The 20,621-nt window shown below is 41.1% G+C and overlaps 1 protein-coding gene across 4 annotated transcripts in view; it reads right to left on the reverse strand.

Annotated features, from left to right (window-relative positions):
- The window catches only part of LOC124804987 (solute carrier family 2, facilitated glucose transporter member 1-like), a 558,685-nt gene that overhangs the window by 25,109 nt on the left and 512,955 nt on the right, over positions 1–20,621 (reverse strand). Inside the window, exon 1 of one of the 4 annotated variants that reach the window (XM_047265381.1) lies at positions 10,043–10,090. The exons of the other annotated variants lie outside the window; for them this stretch is intronic. Within the exon in view, the coding sequence (XP_047121337.1) occupies positions 10,043–10,054 (12 nt within the window). The 5' untranslated portion in view covers positions 10,055–10,090. Of the gene's footprint in view, positions 1–10,042; positions 10,091–20,621 lie in introns of those variants that run through there. 4 annotated transcript variants of the gene reach the window in all.

A 20,621-nucleotide genomic window follows, 5' to 3' on the forward strand; every position in this document is an offset into this window, starting at 1 on the left:
GTCGCCCTTGAGTTAGTAGAAACATAGGCACGTGTCACACTGGCTAAAAGACTGGTTTTGCGTTCGCTCGTCCGTTCGCCCGTCGCCGTGTTTAGCTTCTGAGTGAGCTGTATGGAGACCGGGGCACGTTCTGTTAACAGACACACTAAGGCTAGTCTGCCGTGGCTCTTGCTGAGTAGAACCAGTCCTCTTCTACAGAAAAGTTACCTCGCAGTGCAGCTGTTTTTGTGACAACCGTTCTGGAATCGGAGGTGGCTCCAAGGAAATTATTGTCCAATTACTGCAGCCCTAATTTCCTGTTTGATTTCAGTATATCAATCATGTGGTCTGCAGCACTTTAGTGTAGACCTCATCAAATCAGACGACTGAGAATAGTGGGCCCATTGTGACATCTACAGTTCTCTGACTTGGTGCCTACCTTCGAATTGGAGGTCTATAATTAGTAATACAAATGAAAAATCTGTCACTGACTGCTGGAATCAGATTTCGCTGGTTACTGCTAAATCCACACATCTGTTGGCCTCATATTCGACTCACGCACCCCTGCCAAAGCTTTAAATTTTACGGAGACTGCAGCTTTACGAAACGACATACTCCGTAACGTGATCATACACCACCCTTTTCGTGTCGACGAGGCTTCATGGTCTCTAATGTAAGCTCTTTTGTTGATAAACCATTTAAAATTGATCAACGATCCTCTAAAACTCCACACAAACAGCCAACATGGCCTCACTCAAGGCACTGCTCGAACCATGTACACTCTGTCGCTCGGTAGCTATCATCATTTACATTTCCAACCCTGCTTTGAATCTCTTATAAAATAAATGCTTTCATTATGACGTTAATCTGACGAGAAAGAATAGTAAAGAATGCGTTGTGCCGGAACGAGGAGCCGCAGCGGTAAAATAATTGATTTATTTTCGAGGATCACGGTTAAATTCCAGTTCAAATGGTAAAAATCTGGGGTGTAACGTCCCAACGACTTAGAGACCACTCGTGTAACTGCTCAGAATAGCCAACGGTGCCATTGCACTTTGTAATAATATTCCTATATAATAATTTACCTTAATCGACTCATGAAAATCGTAGTAAACCTAAATCAAGATGACAAACTAGGATTTGCAATCCGATCATTCTGAATAGGAATCTAGTATCTTACAAAACTCCAGATGTCAGACACTCAGATCGGTACCAAACGTTGTATGTCGACAGAGTATCAGCCAAAACTCCGATATAGTTCGTACTACGTGTTGTCATTCAGCATAACGAACGTCAACGTTAATTGAAAGTAATGCTGGGACTACGGATAACATCAGAAGCCTAACGGTGAGTAGGTAGCTTATATTGCTCCGGTTGGGAAGTTAGTAAAGCGTTAGATTTTCGTGCCAAAGGTCCCGCGCTCAAATTCCAGTAACGACAATTTTTTTTACTGTATTGTGTGTGAAAGTGTTAAATGGGACACCGCATTTATGACATGTAGAAGGACTATTTAGAGTTTACAGCAATGTTCTCTTGGCAGTCTGCTTTCGCTTCGTTTCTTTGAAAGTAGTAAACCTGTAGAGTACATTTATAGTTTCACAGAATGTACAATTAGAACAGAAAAAAATTACATAACACATGCCGAAGTAATAGTAATGAGAATAATTATTAATAAACAAAATAATAAATAATAAGATTATTAATAAGTACATAATGTTCAACTAACGAAGCGAAAGCAGATTGCCAAAAGAACATTGCCAAAAACTTTGTAAAGTCCTTTTACATGTCAGGAAAATACTCTCACATACAACAATTTCATGTGTAAATAGTAAAAAAATATTGTTATTGGTGGTGTTTGAACGCTCCATCTTCTCACCCACGCGAGATGTACGATACAGTCAATCACAGGTATACTTTTCCTGTGCTCCGTAGCTCTGGTGATAATTACCGTTTCCGCATTTTCTACTCGACGACAGCACACAGCACGTACTAAATTAGTGTTTTGTTTGATACTCTGTCGGGACGCAACGTTTGGTACCGATCTGAGTGTCTGGCATCTGGAGGTTCGGGTGTCAGCAACTGCGCCACCTCCTTCGATGATTTCGATTTGGCCTTCGTGATTATGCTTGCGCTGCTTGCCCATATTACAGTTTAAGTCGCGACCTCTCTGCGACATCGATTATTAAACTACGGAATCATCAGGTGTAGTCGAGATATTAGTTTTTTGTGTAGTGTATATTGTCCCATCACACCATCAGAAATAATAGAACCTATCGAATGACGTGGCACATCAACTATTGAACTATTGATAAACTGGTAAAACGACATTGTTTTATTAGCAAAATACACGACACGGACGACAATGATTGTCCAGTTCAGTGACCAATCACAAAGTGTTCATTACACACGTTGAAAAATACTCAACGGTTAACTGTTCAGTTTGCTTAGCAGAGGTATGGTATATTAACTGTTAGATTTAACTGCTTCAGTTTCATTTGTAGAAACCCCTTCAAAAGGATGATACTGTTTTTGACAGGACATGGTCCATATCCCATGCAGTGATGTAGAATTAAGAAGACAAGAACACAGACGCCTAGCTGAGGATTAGTAGGCACATCTGAACATACTTTGAATGTCATCAATGTACTGAATTTAGACGCGAACTGGAGATATGATCTGACACCCCGTAATGAAGAGAAGTGGGAGCTGCTTGATACTTTAGTGAATAATACATCCGAAGTTACACTAGATGGATATCAAAATACAAGAAGTCTCCTTAAAGAAACTGAAGTCAGTAGCAGTCAAAACAACTCATCGAGTTCCGGTGCAAATGGAGAAACATCGCTTGGAGTTATGACAAGATAAAGATCAAGACGTGGTCTTCCCTGGAAGCGTGTAGTGAAGAGTCACGGAAGGCCAGTGGGGAAAGAACCAGTGACAGAAGAGAATTTTTGTGGGTTTTAGCTGATGGGGCGACGCCGGATGTCGGGTGCCGTGTTCTCCCGGAACATTCCAGGAGAAATTAAATGGCTCCCGATGAGTTTGGTGTGGATGCGATATTGCCTGCTGGAGCCACCGATGATGCCAGGAAACTTTCCTAATGAAACGGTGGTCATGCATGTCCCGCTCAGAGAACGAAAACCTTTTCGTGTCACAAGAACTTCCTGCGCACTCCATGATGTGAGATTGGCCAGAATGAATCATTAGGACTCTCATGGTAGTAACAAGATGTATAGTTATCGTGAGGTGTTATACTTAGCGCTTATTCAATAGCTTATTCAGTTTATATTCTATATCTCTATTCTTCGTGTCTACATATTTGTTTCTCAAACACATCTATCAGAACGAGAGACCAGTTTGTTGATACCGTCACTGAAGTGTGTTTGGCTTTGTTGACGGAACCACAACCTCACCTCTGCTTGCACCACTCTATTACGATCAAATTACATGAAAATCGGATGGGGCTAAGGAACTCGAAGGCGCCGAATCGTTGCAGCTGTCGCAACGCTCAAATGTTGTCTGGCAACGCCTTGCTGGCAGAACACACTGCCACGTTACAAGCTACAATTCGGAGACCTTTAGCGGCAGAGAGCTGCAAATGTGTAGCCACGAAGAAAAAATTTCGGAGGCTTTGCTTTCCAGCAGGCCCTGGTAAAATGGCATACGTACTCAAAGTAACAAACCTGACATTTAGTTTCAAGAGGTTAAGTGATGGTTTCTTACGATAGATTATTCTGGCTGTAGAAAACTCATTCGGCAAAGAATAACGCTTGTAAGAGTGAAAGATTTAATATACAACCTGAAATAGGTAGCGAGACTTCAGTTTTAGGTGTTTAGCTGCAATAAATGAGTAAAAATGTTAATTTGCGACAGCCACTATGTTTAATGCGAGGCACTACGGTATCATTTTAAGATACAAATTCATGAACAGAGCCACGACCTGTTCTCCCGACATTTATTGTACAACACGGAGGGGCGTGTCAATTGGATGTTCAGCACTGCCAGATGAAAGTGAACAGCGGGGCTTGAGAAGTAGGCTTACGCGCATGCGCATTGCAGCCGTTTGTACATCTTAACAGACCGGCGACTGGTCGGTGACGCCTCGACCCCAATTCAACACCAGTGGTGAGCTACACACTTCGTTCACGATTGCCAATGCGTACTCACGCGACACTGATTCCGCTCTACGTGCGACCTTCAACGTCGACAGCTCAGACCCTGCTCAGGGCCATCCCATCAATCCACGAAGATCGCATCGCCCGAACCTATTAACACACTTCCGACAATGACAGGAACTTCCAAAGGCCGAGGTAAGACCGATTACGTACACAAGCGACATCAGCTGTCCCTGACATCCCCATTCTCTCTGAAAGCGAGCAAGAATTTCAGGACTTGTTCAATGGAATGGACAGTCTGCTGGGCGCAGATGGTGGATTGCGAGTAAAGGAGAGAATTTCGTACTGAGGATCAGCAGAAATGAAGCAAGAGACAAGGTTAACATCGAAATTGGGAACCACATAATAGTGAAGGGATTCCGCTACCTTGGTCGCAAAATAACGCATGAAGGGCGGATAAACCATGAGAGAGAATTCAGACGACAGATGACCCAAAAATAAATTCCTACATTAAAATCAACATTAACTGCACAATACTGAAACAGGCGAAATACCCTCAGACTTCAAGAAGAATATAATAATTCCAATCCCAAAGAAAGCAGGTGTTGACAGATGTGAAAATTACCGAACTATCAGCTTAATAAGTCACAGCTGCAAAATACTAACACGAATTCTTTACAGACGAATGGAAAAACTAGTAGAAGCCAACCTCGGGGAAGATCAGTTTGGATTCCGTAGAAACACTGGAACACGTGAGGCAATACTGACCTTACGACTTATCTTAGAAGAAAGATTAAGGAAAGGCAAACCTACGTTTCTAGCATTTGTAGACTTAGAGAAAGCTTTTGACAATGTTGACTGGAATACTCTCTTTCAAATTCTGAAGGTGGCAGGGGTAAAATACAGGGAGCGAAAGGCTATTTACAATTTTTACAGAAACCAGATGGCAGTTATAAGAGTCGAGGGACATAAAAGGGAAGCAGTGGTTGGGAGGGGAGTAAGACAGGGTTGTAGCCTCTCCCCGATGTTGTTCAATCTGTATATTGAGCAAGCAGTAAAGGAAACAAAAGAAAAATTCGGGGTAGGTATTAAAATTCATGGAGAAGAAATAAAAACTTTGAGGTTCGCCGATGACATTGTAATTCTGTCAGAGACAGCAAAGGACTTGGAAGAGCAGTTGAATGGAATGGACAGTGTCTTGAAAGGAGGATATAAGATGAACATCAACAAAAGCAAAACAAGGATAATGGAATGTAGTCTAATTAAGTCGGGTGATGCTGAGGGAATTAGATTAGGAAATGAGGCAATTAAAGTAGTAAAGGAGTTTTGCTATTTGGGGAGCAAAATAACTGATGATGGTCGAAGTGGAGAGGATATAAAATGTAGGCTGGCAATGGCAAGGAAAGCGTTTCTGAAGAAGAGAAATTTGTTAACATCCAGTATTGATTTAAGTGTCAGGAAGTCATTTCTGAAAGTATTCGTATGGAGTGTAGCCATGTATGGAAGTGAAACATGGACGATAAATAGTTTGGACAAGAAGAGAATAGAAGGTTTCGAAATGTGGTGCTACAGAAGAATGCTGAAGATTAGATGGGTAGATCACATAACTAATGAGGAAGTATTGAATAGGATTGGGGAGAAGAGAAGTTTGTGGCACAACTTGACTAGAAGAAGGGATCGGTTGGTAGGACATGTTCTGAGGCATCAAGGGATCACCAATTTAGTATTGGAGGGCAGCGTGGAGGGTAAAAATCGTAGAGGGAGACCAAGAGATGAATACACTAAGCAGATTCAGAAGGATGTAGGTTGCAGTAGGTACTGGGAGATGAAAAAGCTTGCACAGGATAGAGTAGCATGGAGAGCTGCATCAAACCAGTCTCAGGACTGAAGACCACAACAACAACAACAACAACAACAACTGTACACTGTTCAGAGCAAGTAACCAATGTGGTGTCCCATGTTCCCCAAAATCATCTCTTGTTCACTATCTCTTTCTTTTTACATGCCTTGCAGTTTGTTACAAAAGAAATAATTTACAAGACAATAACATATCCTCGAGTATTGCTCCCTTCCTGAGATAGTACCACGAAAAAAATGACTGACTATGCCGGAAAGCTTCTTGGAGTTGATTGGCGGAAGAGCTCAACAAACATACGAAGAACCAGTACAAGAAAATGGCTCTAAGCTCTGTGGGACTTAACATCTGAGGTCATTAGTCCCACTACAAGAAAACACGGACGGGAATTTGAACCGTCGTTCTCCCAAATGCAAGTCCAGTATGCTAACTACTGCGCCAGTCCGCTCGGTAATTTAAGACGATGGAGTAGACAACGATAAATGAGAGGAATTTCTTACTTTCGTAATTATACTGAGGTACTGAGGTTTAGCGGTATGCATGTAGAAGGCTGGCCTTGTCATCAATCAAAGTAGCGTAAATAATTAGAGATAACGGAATATGGAAGAAGACAATCAAAACGACTTTTCTTAACAGCAAGTTGACATCGGATGCCGTCCTCTTGCGTGAACGAACAGTCGTTGGACACTACATGATTTGATAAACAGTGTTCCATTAGTATGAACTGCCCGCGTATTCCATACATCCATATCCTGCTGTGAGTGTCAGTTTTCTAACAGTGACGCTTTTGGTGACTGTGTAACGGTATGGGATGTATTTTAAGGTGACAGCTGGACTGATATGGCTGAAGTGAATCAGTTATTAACTAGAAATAACTCTGATCACTATAGTTCCATGAACACTATTTATAGTACAAATGGTGACATCTTTCACAATGACAGTATTTCATGGCGCTGGGTACAGACTTTTGCAAGCGAATTGACAACAGATGTACACAATTTTAGCACATTATTTGTCCACCGATGTTATGAAATATTTGGGATACCATCGAACGATCTACTTTATTTTCCACGTTAGATCCAGTGTGCACAGTATTACAGATATTATAAATTAACGGCACAAAATTAATAATCTATACCTCGTAGAAATCGCCAGAAGTTAATCGAATGTGGTTTTTGAGGGCTCAGAATGCCAATCGCCACCAAGAGAACGATAATACGGGTCATGTTGCGCGGTTGCTTCCCCTGACGAGTGCTGGAAGCTTGAGACATCGGAAGTAAGTATGAACAGTCCGAACGATGAACTGTCTGAACAACGGAATGGTACAGTGTAGTTTCTGTTCTACTCTCTCTCTCTCTCTCTCTCTCTCTCTCTCTCTCTGCGCACGCATGTGTGTGTGTGTGTGTGTGTGTGTGTGTGTGTACGTACAGTGTTCAGTCTATGTTAGTTGGCCAGTGGCCACATTTCCGACCTCTAAACGCGAGTGATCCTTATTGCGAGTGGGCTTCCATAATATCCGTCGAAGCATAATTCACTGCGTATCTTCTAGGAATTTACGCCGACTTTAATAATCTATCGGTATGCTGTCCTTCGCTCGTTTTGAACACGTGCTGCTCAGAGTTACGGCCACCTCTAAAAGTATACTAGGCCCGTTTTTATCTAGCAAATTGTATTCCATTATATACTTGTCCGGCGGATGTAGTAATCTGTGAAGGAAAGTGCACGACTGAAATAGAGCGTACAGGCGACGAACGTGCCATCTTGGAACCGGAAGACAGCATCCAGGAACACTCGTTTTGAGGTGAAATTATACATCGTAACTAAAGATCCCGGTGAACAAATGATTAGTTAGAACTCTCATAATCCCAGAAGAAACATGACATACAATGGTTTGCAACGAATTCCTAGGGATATAGCATAAGCGGATGTGCTGAGAGGACGACGAATGGACGTAGTAGACGTCTCGCCAACGCCGAGATCGTTAAGGAATGAGCACTGCCGCAGTTAGAGCAATGAAGAGGAAGAAACCACCTGGGACTTTGCTGAAGGAACCATCCCAGCATTCTTGTGAAGCGATATATCTGCTCAATGGCGATCAAGAATATCGAAATACAGTAAGAGTACGTCGACAGTCTATTTCCCTTGATGACGTACCAACTTACGCGAATATTTTCATAGATAAATTCTGTCTCTTAACGAGAACTTAATTTATCTTTACAAAGATAGCTGGATTAGCGATGAACACTAAATCTGATTTTTTTTTATTGTGGAGAAGTCATGATTCTGTTGTGCTAACCGGGACCAGGTTTACCGAATTATCGAATGTCATTTTATTACTGTTGTTATTGCTGAGATCAAAGTAGAAATGTATGCAAAAAAAAATGTGATGAGATGACCGAGTAAACACAGAACTTCAGATTTATTCTCCTAAGTTTTTTTTGGACATCAGTGTTTTCCTTGGTAATGCGTCAGTCATTTAGGTCCAAAGACGCATAGCGAGAAAAGCAAGCCAAATCTCATTACTGTAAAAGCGACGCCTGTGTCAGAGGATCAGAAGCTAATAGTGTTACGGGCGCCGTCGTAACAAAGCAAAAAGCTCTGCAGCGATATGGCTTCTTTCCGGAAAACAGAAAATTTGCGGCGTCACAACTTTTAACACTGGTGATACTTGGTGTAAATGTTTAATGATAGCGCGCTGAACACCATCAGCTTGTTCCTTTCAACGGCACCGAGCGGGGAAGCGCAGTGGTTAGCACATTGGACTCGCATTCCCGAGGACGACGCTTCAAACCCGCGTCCGGCCATCCTGATTTAGGTTTTCGTGATTTCCGTAAATCGCTTAAGGCAAATGCCGGGATGGTTCCTTCGAAAGGGCAGGGCGGCTTTCCTTCTCCATCCTTCCCTAACGTGAGCTTGTGCTCCGTCTCTAATGACCTCGTTGTCGTCGGGACGTTAACTAATCTCCTTCTACTCCTTTCAAGGGAGTGTTTAAATATGTTACCTAACTTTTTTTTCCCTTAGCTACGTGGATGTCAGTGAAGGCGACTTGCGGTAAACGTGTTTGAAAATAATACGTACGAAATTGTAACGGTACTTCTACAAAATACTATGCAGAATGACCAAATCGTGCTCTCACAAAAATCCGGAAGACTGACTACAGGACATAGAAAAAACCCCATTTCGTTAAAAAATTTCATCTTCCCAGTATCGCTGCTATACTTCACAAGCGAGAAGGTTGTCTTTTGGCTGAGAAGGTAGCAGCATAAGCGTTCAACAGTTTACTGTATATACGCAATTCTGTGTATATGGTGAATTTTCGAACAGTTACTACTTTAGTTGACTTTACCATGTAAATAATAATAAACAATTGTAACAAAAATTAATTTACAAAAGGTGTATCACATTTCTTGTTGTCTAAAGTGATAACGAATGAAATGAGTTTTTTTTAACATTTAACATGTCTAAAACAACGGAAACATGAATTCATCATCAGAACTCATGAGAAGCTGTAAAATGCAACGTAAATATAAAACTACTAGCACAAAACAACTGATAGCTTCATTTGAGGCAGATAAACAACAACAACAAAAATCCCAGTGACAACACAGCTTTTATGACCGATATTTGCTCCCTTGATGACTTTCGTTCTACGTGCCTTAGGCAGCCGTCCAAGGCATCTTCCTGTGCCTCAGGTTTCGTCTCCTAATGTTGGAGACATAATCACAGGCTAGGAAGGAAAAGAAAGATTCTAACTGCCCTTATAACAAAAATCAACAAGGGCGCAGTGAAGATAGCGCAAAAAGTGCTGAAACATGTTTGGGTAAAGCAAAGATAATTATGTTAATATCAGTGGCTATTGTCCCTATCTTCCTCTAAAGCCGGAAACATCACACGTATGGCCTTTCTGGGCAGTGAGAACTTATCCGTGATCCCCAAATTAGCCAAGTAACAGAAACTTCCGTTTGCGTTTGTTGCGCTACACGCTTCCGTCCCCAGAGCACAATTCCTCTTTTTATGAGAAAATAAGGGCTGCCATCTGTGGTCGGTCCCGTAGCGCGGGAACCCGCCAAAGCTGCGTCGAGCGCTTACTCACCTTGACGTACATGGCTGCAACTTGCCGACTAGACCGTCACTCGGAACTGTGCGTCGCGCGGCGAGCCCCCAGACATATAAAGTGGGGATCCGGTCGTGCGCGGGTGGGAGGAGGAGGGGCGGGGGGAATGTGGGGGCACGGCCTCTGCGCGCGTGACGTGGCACGCTCCCATTGGCCGGCGGGAGGCTGGCCCACCGGCGTGCCTAGAGTCGCCCGCGAGCTGCGGCGCCGAGACGCGTTGCACGTGGGGCTGAGGGGACGCCGAACCTGGCTTTCCCGCCTCCGGAGAACAGCGGAAGCCTTATGGCTTTGTGCCGGCCCCAAGGTCGCCAGTGTTCCCAGTAAAGTGTATCCTCTAATAGTGAACTGTCGCTGCCCTCAGGAGTCCAAAAATTCACGGAAAACTGAACTATTTCTGTACACCATCTTCTTTTCGTTTCTAGGCCCTAATTGCATCTTTTGAAGAGCAGAATTATGAGAATTGGGTGTGCAACGAACTTTTTTTCCTTCCGATATTTTCCTGATATAAACATGTGTTCCATCACCAATGTGGCCTTATTGTATTGAGACCTTAAATTCCAGTTGGTTAGGCTTTATAGTATTTTCATTAAATGATCAGATACTTTGCCATAATTATTTTCAGCCATAATGGCTATGTTTGTGAACCGTGACTGTGTGGGAAAATTATTTATTTCAAGTTTCTGCTACCAGTAACTTTTTATTTTGTGCTTAATCTAACATAATGCAACGCGTTTCGAACATGTTTTGTTAATCTTCAAGCGTTTGTACATACACACATTTCTCGATGTATGTATGTATGTATGTATGTATGTATGTACAAACGCTTGAAGATGAACAAAACATGTTCGAAACGCGTTGCATTATGTTAGATTAAGCATAAAATAAAAAAAGTGACTGGTAGCAGAAACTTGAAATAAATAAATACTTTGTCATAATTTGTGTGGTTGTTCTAGTGGTCATCCTTAATTTCCTTACTTGCAGATGGAGGTGTCAAAAAGTACACATGTTATCAATAATTTATCCACTTTGCTGGCTGTCGAGGTCTGTGGCTGTGGGCTATATTATGTTGGTGCATAAATTCGTAGCGTTTTTGTTTTGCATGTTGGTATTCCGTTACCTACGGGTATATTTATTGATTATCATTTTTTTTTATTTGTAGTTCACTGTTGCTACTTGAGTTTACATATTATCTTTTTGTCATTTGGACATAGTGAGTGGAGCTGTGGAAGCTAGAAAATGGAATGCCAAGTACAGAAATCGGAACATTTCATAAGTATTCTTCTTTTTGAGTTCAATAGAGGGCTGAAGCAACAGTGGTAACCACGTGTGGGGATAACGCCATTGGACGGAGCACGGCAAGAAAATGGTTTTCTCGTTTCATGGAGGATCGTTTTGATACTAGTGACTCCCCATGTTCAGGAAGACCTTCGGGTTTTGATGAAGATCGGCTAAAACGCATTAACCCACCACGATCCACATCAGTGTAATCGAAAACTTGTACATGTAATGAACTGTGCTCGTTCCACCGTCGTGCGACATTTGCATGCAGCGGTGAAGGTTGAAAATATGGTGTGTAGCTACCCTACGTTCTAAGCCCAAATCACAAAAATCAACGGGCATGTGCGCATCCCAGCTTACTCGTCATCAATTGGGTCGTGAACAACACTGACCATTTCTATCCTGTATCAGTACTGGTGACGAGAAATGGCATCATTACGCTAACATATGGAAAAGAAAGGACTGGTTGAGCGCAAACAACTCCCCGAACAAAGACCTTCGCGCATCCAAAAAAGATAATGTTATGCATATGTGGAACAGTATGGTGTACTACAAATTGCTTCACCTAGGTGTAGCCATCACTACTCACATTTATTGTGAATAACTGAGACGTTTTGCAGACACAGTCCAAGAACAACGATGAGGAAGATTGCGTGAAGAGATGCTACTCCACGATAACACCCGCCCGCATTCTGTTATACTGACGAAAGAGACTGTACAGGAGGTGGGATGGGAAGTCACTCCGCGCCCACCTTATTCACTTGATGTTGTGCCTCCACATTGTCACATTTTCTGCTCTGTATCCAACGACCTTCAAGGAACTTCTTTTCCAGATGAAAATACGCTCAGAACATGGCTCGAGGAGTTCTTCGCCTCAAAACCACGTGATTTCTACAGTCGCAGAAACGAAAAGTTACCTCAGCGTTGGCAGACTGTTGTAAATAGCGAAGGAGAATATATTTTTGATGACTCAAGTCTCTTATGTGTATCTGTTGTGTTTATCAAACTTATGAAAAAACGATACGAACTTATGCACCAACCTAATACTATTGTAAGGAAAATATCAACCAGCCACATTTTTATGTAATTTTATTTAAGCCAATACGCATTTCGGAGTTTCACCCATATTCAATTAGCGTAACACATTTCATAGTGTTCTGTAAGTTCAGTCACTATAATGTTTACAAAGTGTAGTAGCTAAACAAAATTTTTATTTTACACAAGGCAGCTGCAGAATCCAATCTGCAGTTGATGCTTTAATGATGTACTTACTGATGATTTTAGTAAGCATTACGCTAGCTGAAAATGGATGAAAGCCCGAAACGCCTACTGGCTTAAATAAAAATACACAAAAACTTGGGTGGTTGCTGTATTTCTTAAAATAATGCACAAGTTATTTTTCGTAACAGCACGAAACAAGCTTAATCCCTGCCGCATTTGAATATGTATAATATGTTTCTGAAGTTCAGTGAGTGTTGTTACGAGACATAATAAGTGTATTATTTTTGTACCTGCACCTGCAAGAGAGGAATATGTGCATGATGCCAAGCACAACGATACTAAGTGTGGCAAGTTACGTAATCAGTTAATCCATGTCCTAAAGAGCGTGACCAACTAGAATTAATGCCTCGCTAACGTCAGACCACTTTGTTGAGGATGAAAATGTTCCGAAACATGTTTGAACGAGGAGAGTAACATAAAAAAGATTCTAGCTCTATTGGAGAGATCATCTTAGTTGCTACGTATACAAACATGAAACACATCCATTTATAAACGGAAGTGCCGGGGATACCTAGGATCACATTTAACAAACCTCTCGACAGAAACTGAGATCCAAAGTAATTTTCCGATTTTTATTTTTTTTCCTCCACCGATTTTGGATTCCTCTAATGCTTTGAACAACTTCTCTTTCCAGTCAAGCTTAGCTAAGTCGGCTGGCAATTTTTCTTCGACAGTTTGAACGCACGTTGTCGTATTTGCTTCCTACTATCTCTATCGCCTGTTTAGCTGGATTACTAAATTTTTTACGCTTACGATTACTCCTCCGACCACCTGACAAATGTTCCGCACCTGCCTCTTGGTTTGTGTATAACGATTGCTCCACTTCACTTTAAAATTCAATTCGATCTACTCCCTTAAATATTTACATTCTCCCTTACTATCAGATACAACAAACTTCTGACCTCTTATTCACTAGATCCATGTTCTCTGCATTTTACAATCATGTAGTAATTCCGATGTAACGAATTATTTCAAGAAATTTTTCTGTAACTATAGCGAAGTATTTGGGGCCAGCAGATTTCTTTTTTTATGTTCGCCAATACTAGTCCGCTTTTAATCTGCATCAGTATGTCCCGTGGATATAAAAACTACTACTATACATAGTATCATGTTACCCTTCCCCATTCCATTCACGGTGGTTCCCCTTAATGTACAAACGCATCTCTGCGATTTTGTCATACTCATAAATGCTGCACGTATGTTAAGAGAAAAATACGTATTTCTTTGACTCCTCTTTGAATACACGCTCCCTGTAGTTCAAGAATAAGCTTTTACGTGGTGTAGTCTTTTTTGTCCTTACCTGTCAAACCGTAAGAACGATTTTATGCCACCCAGAAGTCGTAAACAAGCCTTGGGTAAGGAGATAATACAGTTCGTACCATGCGCAAAGAACTGAGCCAACAATATTCAGTATTTGGCTTCTTTTCTTCCCGCTGATTGCCGTTCACAGCGACATTGACACTTTTGGCCCACACTTTAAATTTCCTACGCGCGACTTAGTTCAAAATCACACATAGAAAAATTAAATAAAAATATGGAAATAAAATAATGAAAAACTTATACCTCTCCGACGTCGATAAGCGGCAACTAATGTAAATAAACACAAAATGGTATAAACAGAGGAAAGACACCTCCAAAATGACCGTGATGTGAGGCAACAGTCACACGTAACGCGTCTGACTTGGAAAATGTCAACACACATAAGCAGGCTCGACACTTCGTAGGAACTCATGCAGATATACTACGCAGTGCAAGGCGTCTGGGATTTTACGTCAGCCTAGTGTGACACACAATGTTTCGCTAACAACCCGTGGTAAACCCTAAGCAAACGAGTGCGTTACCGCCTTGACAAGATGCGCGGGAGATTTCCAAGGAGGTCGTAACTCAGAGATACCGCAAGTACACAGATAAGGACGCCATTTCTCCTCCGTACGCGACCTCTTATTCAAAAGTTTTGGGGACGTTTGCATCATACAACCAGATGAAAACGAAATTCGAAATTGGTCCGACAGCTACGAGCATCCAAACGCGGGAAACAAACATTTTACGTACAACAGGAGCACGACGCCATTAAGGGATTACAGAAATGTTGAAGATCAGTGAGGTCTCGAACTGCACGTTATTAGCATAATCTAAATCTATACTCTGGAAACAGTGTGAAGTGCAAGGAAGATGGTACTTCCCATTGTACCGCTATTAGGATTTCTTTCTGTTCCATTCGCATATGGAGCGTGGAAAGAATTATTGCGTAAATGTGCCTTGCAGGTGTAATTAGTTTTCTGTATTCGGAATCGCTACGAGTGGCACGACCATAGACGCAAACCGAGCTTTCGTAGCCTCATCAACATAAGTGGAAGATTTATGTCGGAACTCGAACAAAAGCAGACGTGAAAAAGGAAATATTTCTATGTCCGTTCTGTTCAGTCGTGAAGCGTGCCTCTTGCGGAGGTGAACACCGCAGTTTGCCGCGCTGTGTGAAGTCCCTTATCCGTCTGAGGGGCTGTTTTGGTTGTCCACCCCTGGACTGGAGATTCTGCCCGTGCCGCGAGGCACGTACGCACAACGCAGCCGCTGTACGCATCCGTTCGACGTCTCACCACCGCACATACACTCTTTCCTGCGTAACAGATTAACACGCATGTTCACTACAGGCCCCGAATTAAATCACCCAATTGAACAATATAATTATCTGTCAACTCGCAATTAACATTAACTTAGAAACTTTGCAGAATAATGCATTAGACGCATACTTCTATCGAGCTCACAAAATATTTTTAATCTTATTTTTTATCTTTTCTAGATCTAAATTATCAGACGAGTATCACTTTTCAAGCTGTGTAGTTCGTCTTCTACCTTTTCGCTATCTTCGTTTCCAGTATATTTCATTTTTTGCTGTTTTATTCTTCCATCGATTTCTTAGCTTTCTTCTGCGTGTGTACACTTGTAGTTCAGTATTTTCTTCTCAAAAACCTCTCTTCTTTATCATTCTCTTAATCATTTTTTCCGCCGAGATCTTTTAATTTCTGCGGTCCGAAGTATTGTTAATTTAATTTTTTAAAAATCTGGAATATTGTTTCGGTGATGTATGGGGCAATGTGTTATGGTTTCAAGAACTATGTCTCCGAATTTAATATTAAAATAAGTAACCTTTGTGTTTATTGTTTCTTTGTTCACAGAGAGAAAAGATTTCTTGCAATATACACAGATACTATATATATATATACAGGGTGACACAGAATAACGGGACTGTTTGAAATGAGTTGTGGCAGCCATGGGCTGGCGGCATCACTGCGGGTTCGTGACAATTAACGAGTAAACAGTCCGCCATTTTAGTAACCATGGATCAGTGGAACGGACAATAGCGTGCGTTAGCCATAAAAATGTTTTATAAAAACAATGACAGTTTGGTAGCGGCGCAGAGGGAGTTTCGACGTTTTTATAATTCAGGACGTCATGATGATGTTCCGTCGAAACACGCGATAAAATGTTGAATTAATAACTTTGAAGACACTGGATCTGCCCTCAAGAAGAAACCAACAGGACGACCATGAAATGTGCGTTCTCCAGCGAACAATGATGGCGTACGCGAGTCTGTCTTACGGAGCTCATGGAGTTCAATTCTAAGTAAGCAGCAGTTGTTGAAGTGTCCCGAGAGAGTGTTCGCAGAATTCTCCATGTTGTTTTAAAATTTCATCCGTACAAGCTACAGATGGAGCAACAACTGAAGGACAACGATTACCGGTTACCATTAGGATTCTGTCAACAAATAATAACAAAAATAAACAACTACCATGATTTTTTAAACAAGTTGTGGATGTCAGATGAGGCACACTTTCATCTCACAGGTTATGTGAATAAACACAAATGCTAATTACGTTCATGAGCGCCCTTTACACGCTAGTAAAGTGACAGCATGGTGTGGTGTTTCATCACATGCGATTATCGGACCGTATTTTTTCGCAAATGAACAGGGGAACACAATAACTGTCAGTTCCGATCGTTACGTGGAGATGTTACTACGAACTTTCATTACAGCTGCATTGAACAACTTTGCAAACGTTCAAGAAGCCTGGTTTCAACAGGGCAGAGCGACATCAAACCTTGCACGGCAATCAATGGCGTATGTGCGAGAATTGTTTGGCAACCGTGTGATCTCACGATTCGGTAACATTCCCTGACCCCCTAGATCGCCAGATGTATCCGTTTGTGATTCTTTCTTGTGGGGCTACCTCAAGAGCAAAGTCTACACGGCTCGACCAAGAGCCGTGGATGAGTTAAAACAGGGAATTCGAGACGCAGTTCACAGTATCCCAGCTGAGATGTTGCAGAGGTCAATGAGGAACCTCAACAGTTGTACTCGTACAGAAGGACGCCATCTAAAGGACGTAATTTTTTTTGAAAGTGTAAATGCCATTAATGTTTCGTAAATGGCAAAGTTGTAAGCCTACATCCTTCTGAATCTGCTTACTGTACACATCTTTTGGTCTCCCTCTACGATTTTTACCCCTCACGCTTCCCTCTAACACTAAACTGGTGATCCCTTGATGCTTCAGAATGTGTCCTCTCAACCGATCCCTTCTTTTGCTGAAGTTGTGCCCCAAATTTCTTGTCTTCACAAATCCTTTCAGTGCCTTCTCATTAGTTACGTGATTTTCCCATCTAATCTCCAGCATTCTCCTATAGCACAACACTTCGAAAACTTCTATCTTCTTCCTTTCTAAACTGTTTACGTGTATGATTCACTTCATACATGGCTACACTCAATACAAATACTTTCAGTAAAGACTTCCTAGCACTTAAATCTACATTCGATGTTAACAAATTTCTCTTCTTCAGAAACGCTTTACCTCCCACTGCCAATCTACATTTTATATCCTCTCTACTTCGGCCATCATCCGTTATTTTACTGCCCAAACAGCAGAACTCGTCTTCTTTTATCTTATATCCTTCTTTAAAGGCAATGCACATTCCGTTCAACTGCTCTTCCAAGTCGTTTGCCGTCTGTGACAGAAGTACAATGTCTTCGAAAGCCTCGAAGTTTTTATTTCTTCTCCCTGAAATTTAATTCCCATCCCAAATTTGTCCTTGATTTTCTGTATGCACGCTCAATGTACATATTGAATATGTCGAGGACAGATTGTGTAAAATTATACCGTAAAATAACGAGACTGGTTTAGTCCTTTCAAAGACATTTAAGCAGATATCTAAGCTTTTGATGTTTTATGGTGGGACTGTACGTGGCTGCTTGATGACCTAGTTAAATCATCGGAGACTTGACACAACACAACACTTTAGAACATGTGTTACTCTTGATCCAACACCGCCTAAAATGGATGACAAGCTGATCGACCGCATATGAAACACAGCATGTTAAGAAGGGATGCAGTTGAAGGAGTGTCGTCTTAAATTAAGATTCTATACCTGTGGTAGAGCGTGCGTGATCAAGCTGCTTCTGCTGCAGCATGTGAAACAAAAGTGTCCCCTATTATGATCTGATCACTGTTCGCAAAGTGCAACGAAGTCACAACATAGCACAACTTGATACTATGCCGTTTTATCTTTATACTGACTACTCATGGAAGGTGTAGGACAAGTTAAGGATCCGGTAATGGTAGTCTGCTTTTTAACAGAATTTTTGTTTACTCTAAAATTGAACAAAAATAAATCAAAAGTTACTTGCGTTTCACAGAATTTGCCTATTGTCTTAAACGAAACAAATGTTGATTGAACGAAATCTGCCGTTAAGAGAATTTCATTTATTCTAAAATGAAACAAAGTTAATCGCAAGTAATCTGTCTTTAACAGAATCTCATGTACCGAAAACTGAAACAGAAATTAATCACAGGTAACCTACGCTTAGCAGAATGTAATTTACACTTAAATGAACCAGAGGTTCGTCAAAAGTTAGCAAAATTAACTAGAGGTTAATCAAAAGTTAGCAGCAGAACAACATTAATTCATGCTTGAATTAGGATTCTCCAAGTTGTTTGTTTGGAATTTTCTATTCTATTAGAAGACTTTCTAATAATACTTTAAAGTATTTTATGCTAAATGTTGACATTTGCACATTTTGTCATCGAATTGCATAAACTCTCGAAACATAAACCTTGACACTCAAAATTTTTCTTATTATTTATTTTCATTATATTTTGCTTGTTGTATTCCTGAACTTAATTTCACGCTCTTGGGCGGCAATTCGAAATTGATCTTAATTCAAAATTTGCATTCCTGGTGTGCTTTACTATTACAAAATATGGGCCATAGGCGAGAATCTATAGAATAGGGTCCTAGCAGCTATTATCGCCCATAATAGGAATTTATATATATGGTTAAGTTCTGGTTGATTTCACGTCAAATTTAATTTTGGTCAGTTCTTCGAATAGTCAGCGTTCGCATTATCTTGTCACATGTCCGGATCCCGCTCCATAATTAGTAGTGATGCGAGCCAGATCACGATGTAAACTTGGATTGGAAATTAAATTTTGTGGAAACTTCGACCCAAAGAAGGAAGTTAACACTCAGTCGATGATTTCATTTTGGACGCAACTGAAGATTTTTCTCAAATTTGTAGTTGCTTATTTCGTATGATTATTTGCAGAAGATTGCGGTCTTACATCGTTCAGCTTTATGTTTACAAGCACTGAAGTTGCATACGAATATATGTAGTTTGTAATCCGTACGAAGTCTTGCCCTCAAGCGGTATTATTCTGACCGTATCACTCGTACTAAAGAGCATCTATGCAGGAATGAATTATTACGGAAAACGTAGGCAACACATGGTAGATCATATACACCTTCTCGTACAAGTAGCTGCAGAGAAAGTGTCTGCTCGGGGAAATGAGATTCTGTCCGTACATGGAAAGTATTCCGATTCAATTCCGAAGAACTGAATGAACAAATTACTGAGAACTTGTTGCGAGCGGCTGTTTCTGAACCCTGTCTCATATTTTCTCAATGAGTCCTGCAGATTGGTGCAGTACGAAGTAGTTTCCTTGTGGATACGTATCAGTATCCTAGTTACGTTAATGTTTTTCATCGGAGAGAAAATCTGTTTTTACAGGCAATACCTGGAGGAGGAGCCGACAACAGACTGGTATCAATTATGCTCGCTGATCAGTAGAAAACATGACTGCATATGTTGTGAAACTATAAATAAATGGAACTACCGATAAGCAAAATCACTACGGAAGAAGAGAAAGCATCTACGAAAAAGTTTTTGTCCTGCAAAGTCTTCCTAATTTTAACTTCAACAAAGTTTTGACAGATAAATAAACAAATAAATAGCTGACGGGAAGATGTGAAGATATTGTTCATTATGATGACAGTTCTTAATGTATAAAGACTTAAATAATTGCAAAACTATTTTACCTGTTGAGAAATGCTAGACCCGACGAGCTTCGAATTCAAAATACTCTTCGTGACTTAAATGGTGGCTGGCTCTGAGCACTATGCGACTTAACTTCTGAGGTCATCAGTCGCCTAGAACTTAGAACTAATTAAACCTAACTAACCTAAGGACATCACACACATCCATGCCCGAGGCAGGATTCGAACCTGCGACCGTAGCGGTCACGCAGTTCCAGGCTGAAGCGCCACACCGGCCGGCACTTAAATGGTGAAAAATATCTCCGCCTTACAGATATCAGTAGTAAATCCTCACGAGGAAGGTCATTTCAGATGTTTAAGTCAGCACAACGAGAATTCTTCCAAATAAGTCGAAATATTTAATGGTATTAGAGGTTCAATAGTCAGCAGAATGCAACCCAACGTTGAAAAGAACTGGGATCAGATCTACGTCCAGGCACTCGGACTTTTTTTCGAAGTTTTCCACAGCACGTCGGGCAGTGTTAGAACTGTCCCTCTAAAAAGACTTCGGGCGATACTTTTATCGCGACTTTGTCGGTACGAAGTGTTGCTCTCACTTTAATGATCCGTGGGGCGTTAACCTGTAAATATTTCTGTTTTTGAAAAAAAGCTTTGTTTTAGTTTACATGGTGTT

The sequence above is a fragment of the Schistocerca piceifrons genome, chromosome 7 (genome assembly GCF_021461385.2).
Source record: "Schistocerca piceifrons isolate TAMUIC-IGC-003096 chromosome 7, iqSchPice1.1, whole genome shotgun sequence".
In the NCBI taxonomy this organism is placed as follows: Eukaryota; Metazoa; Arthropoda; class Insecta; order Orthoptera; family Acrididae; genus Schistocerca; species Schistocerca piceifrons.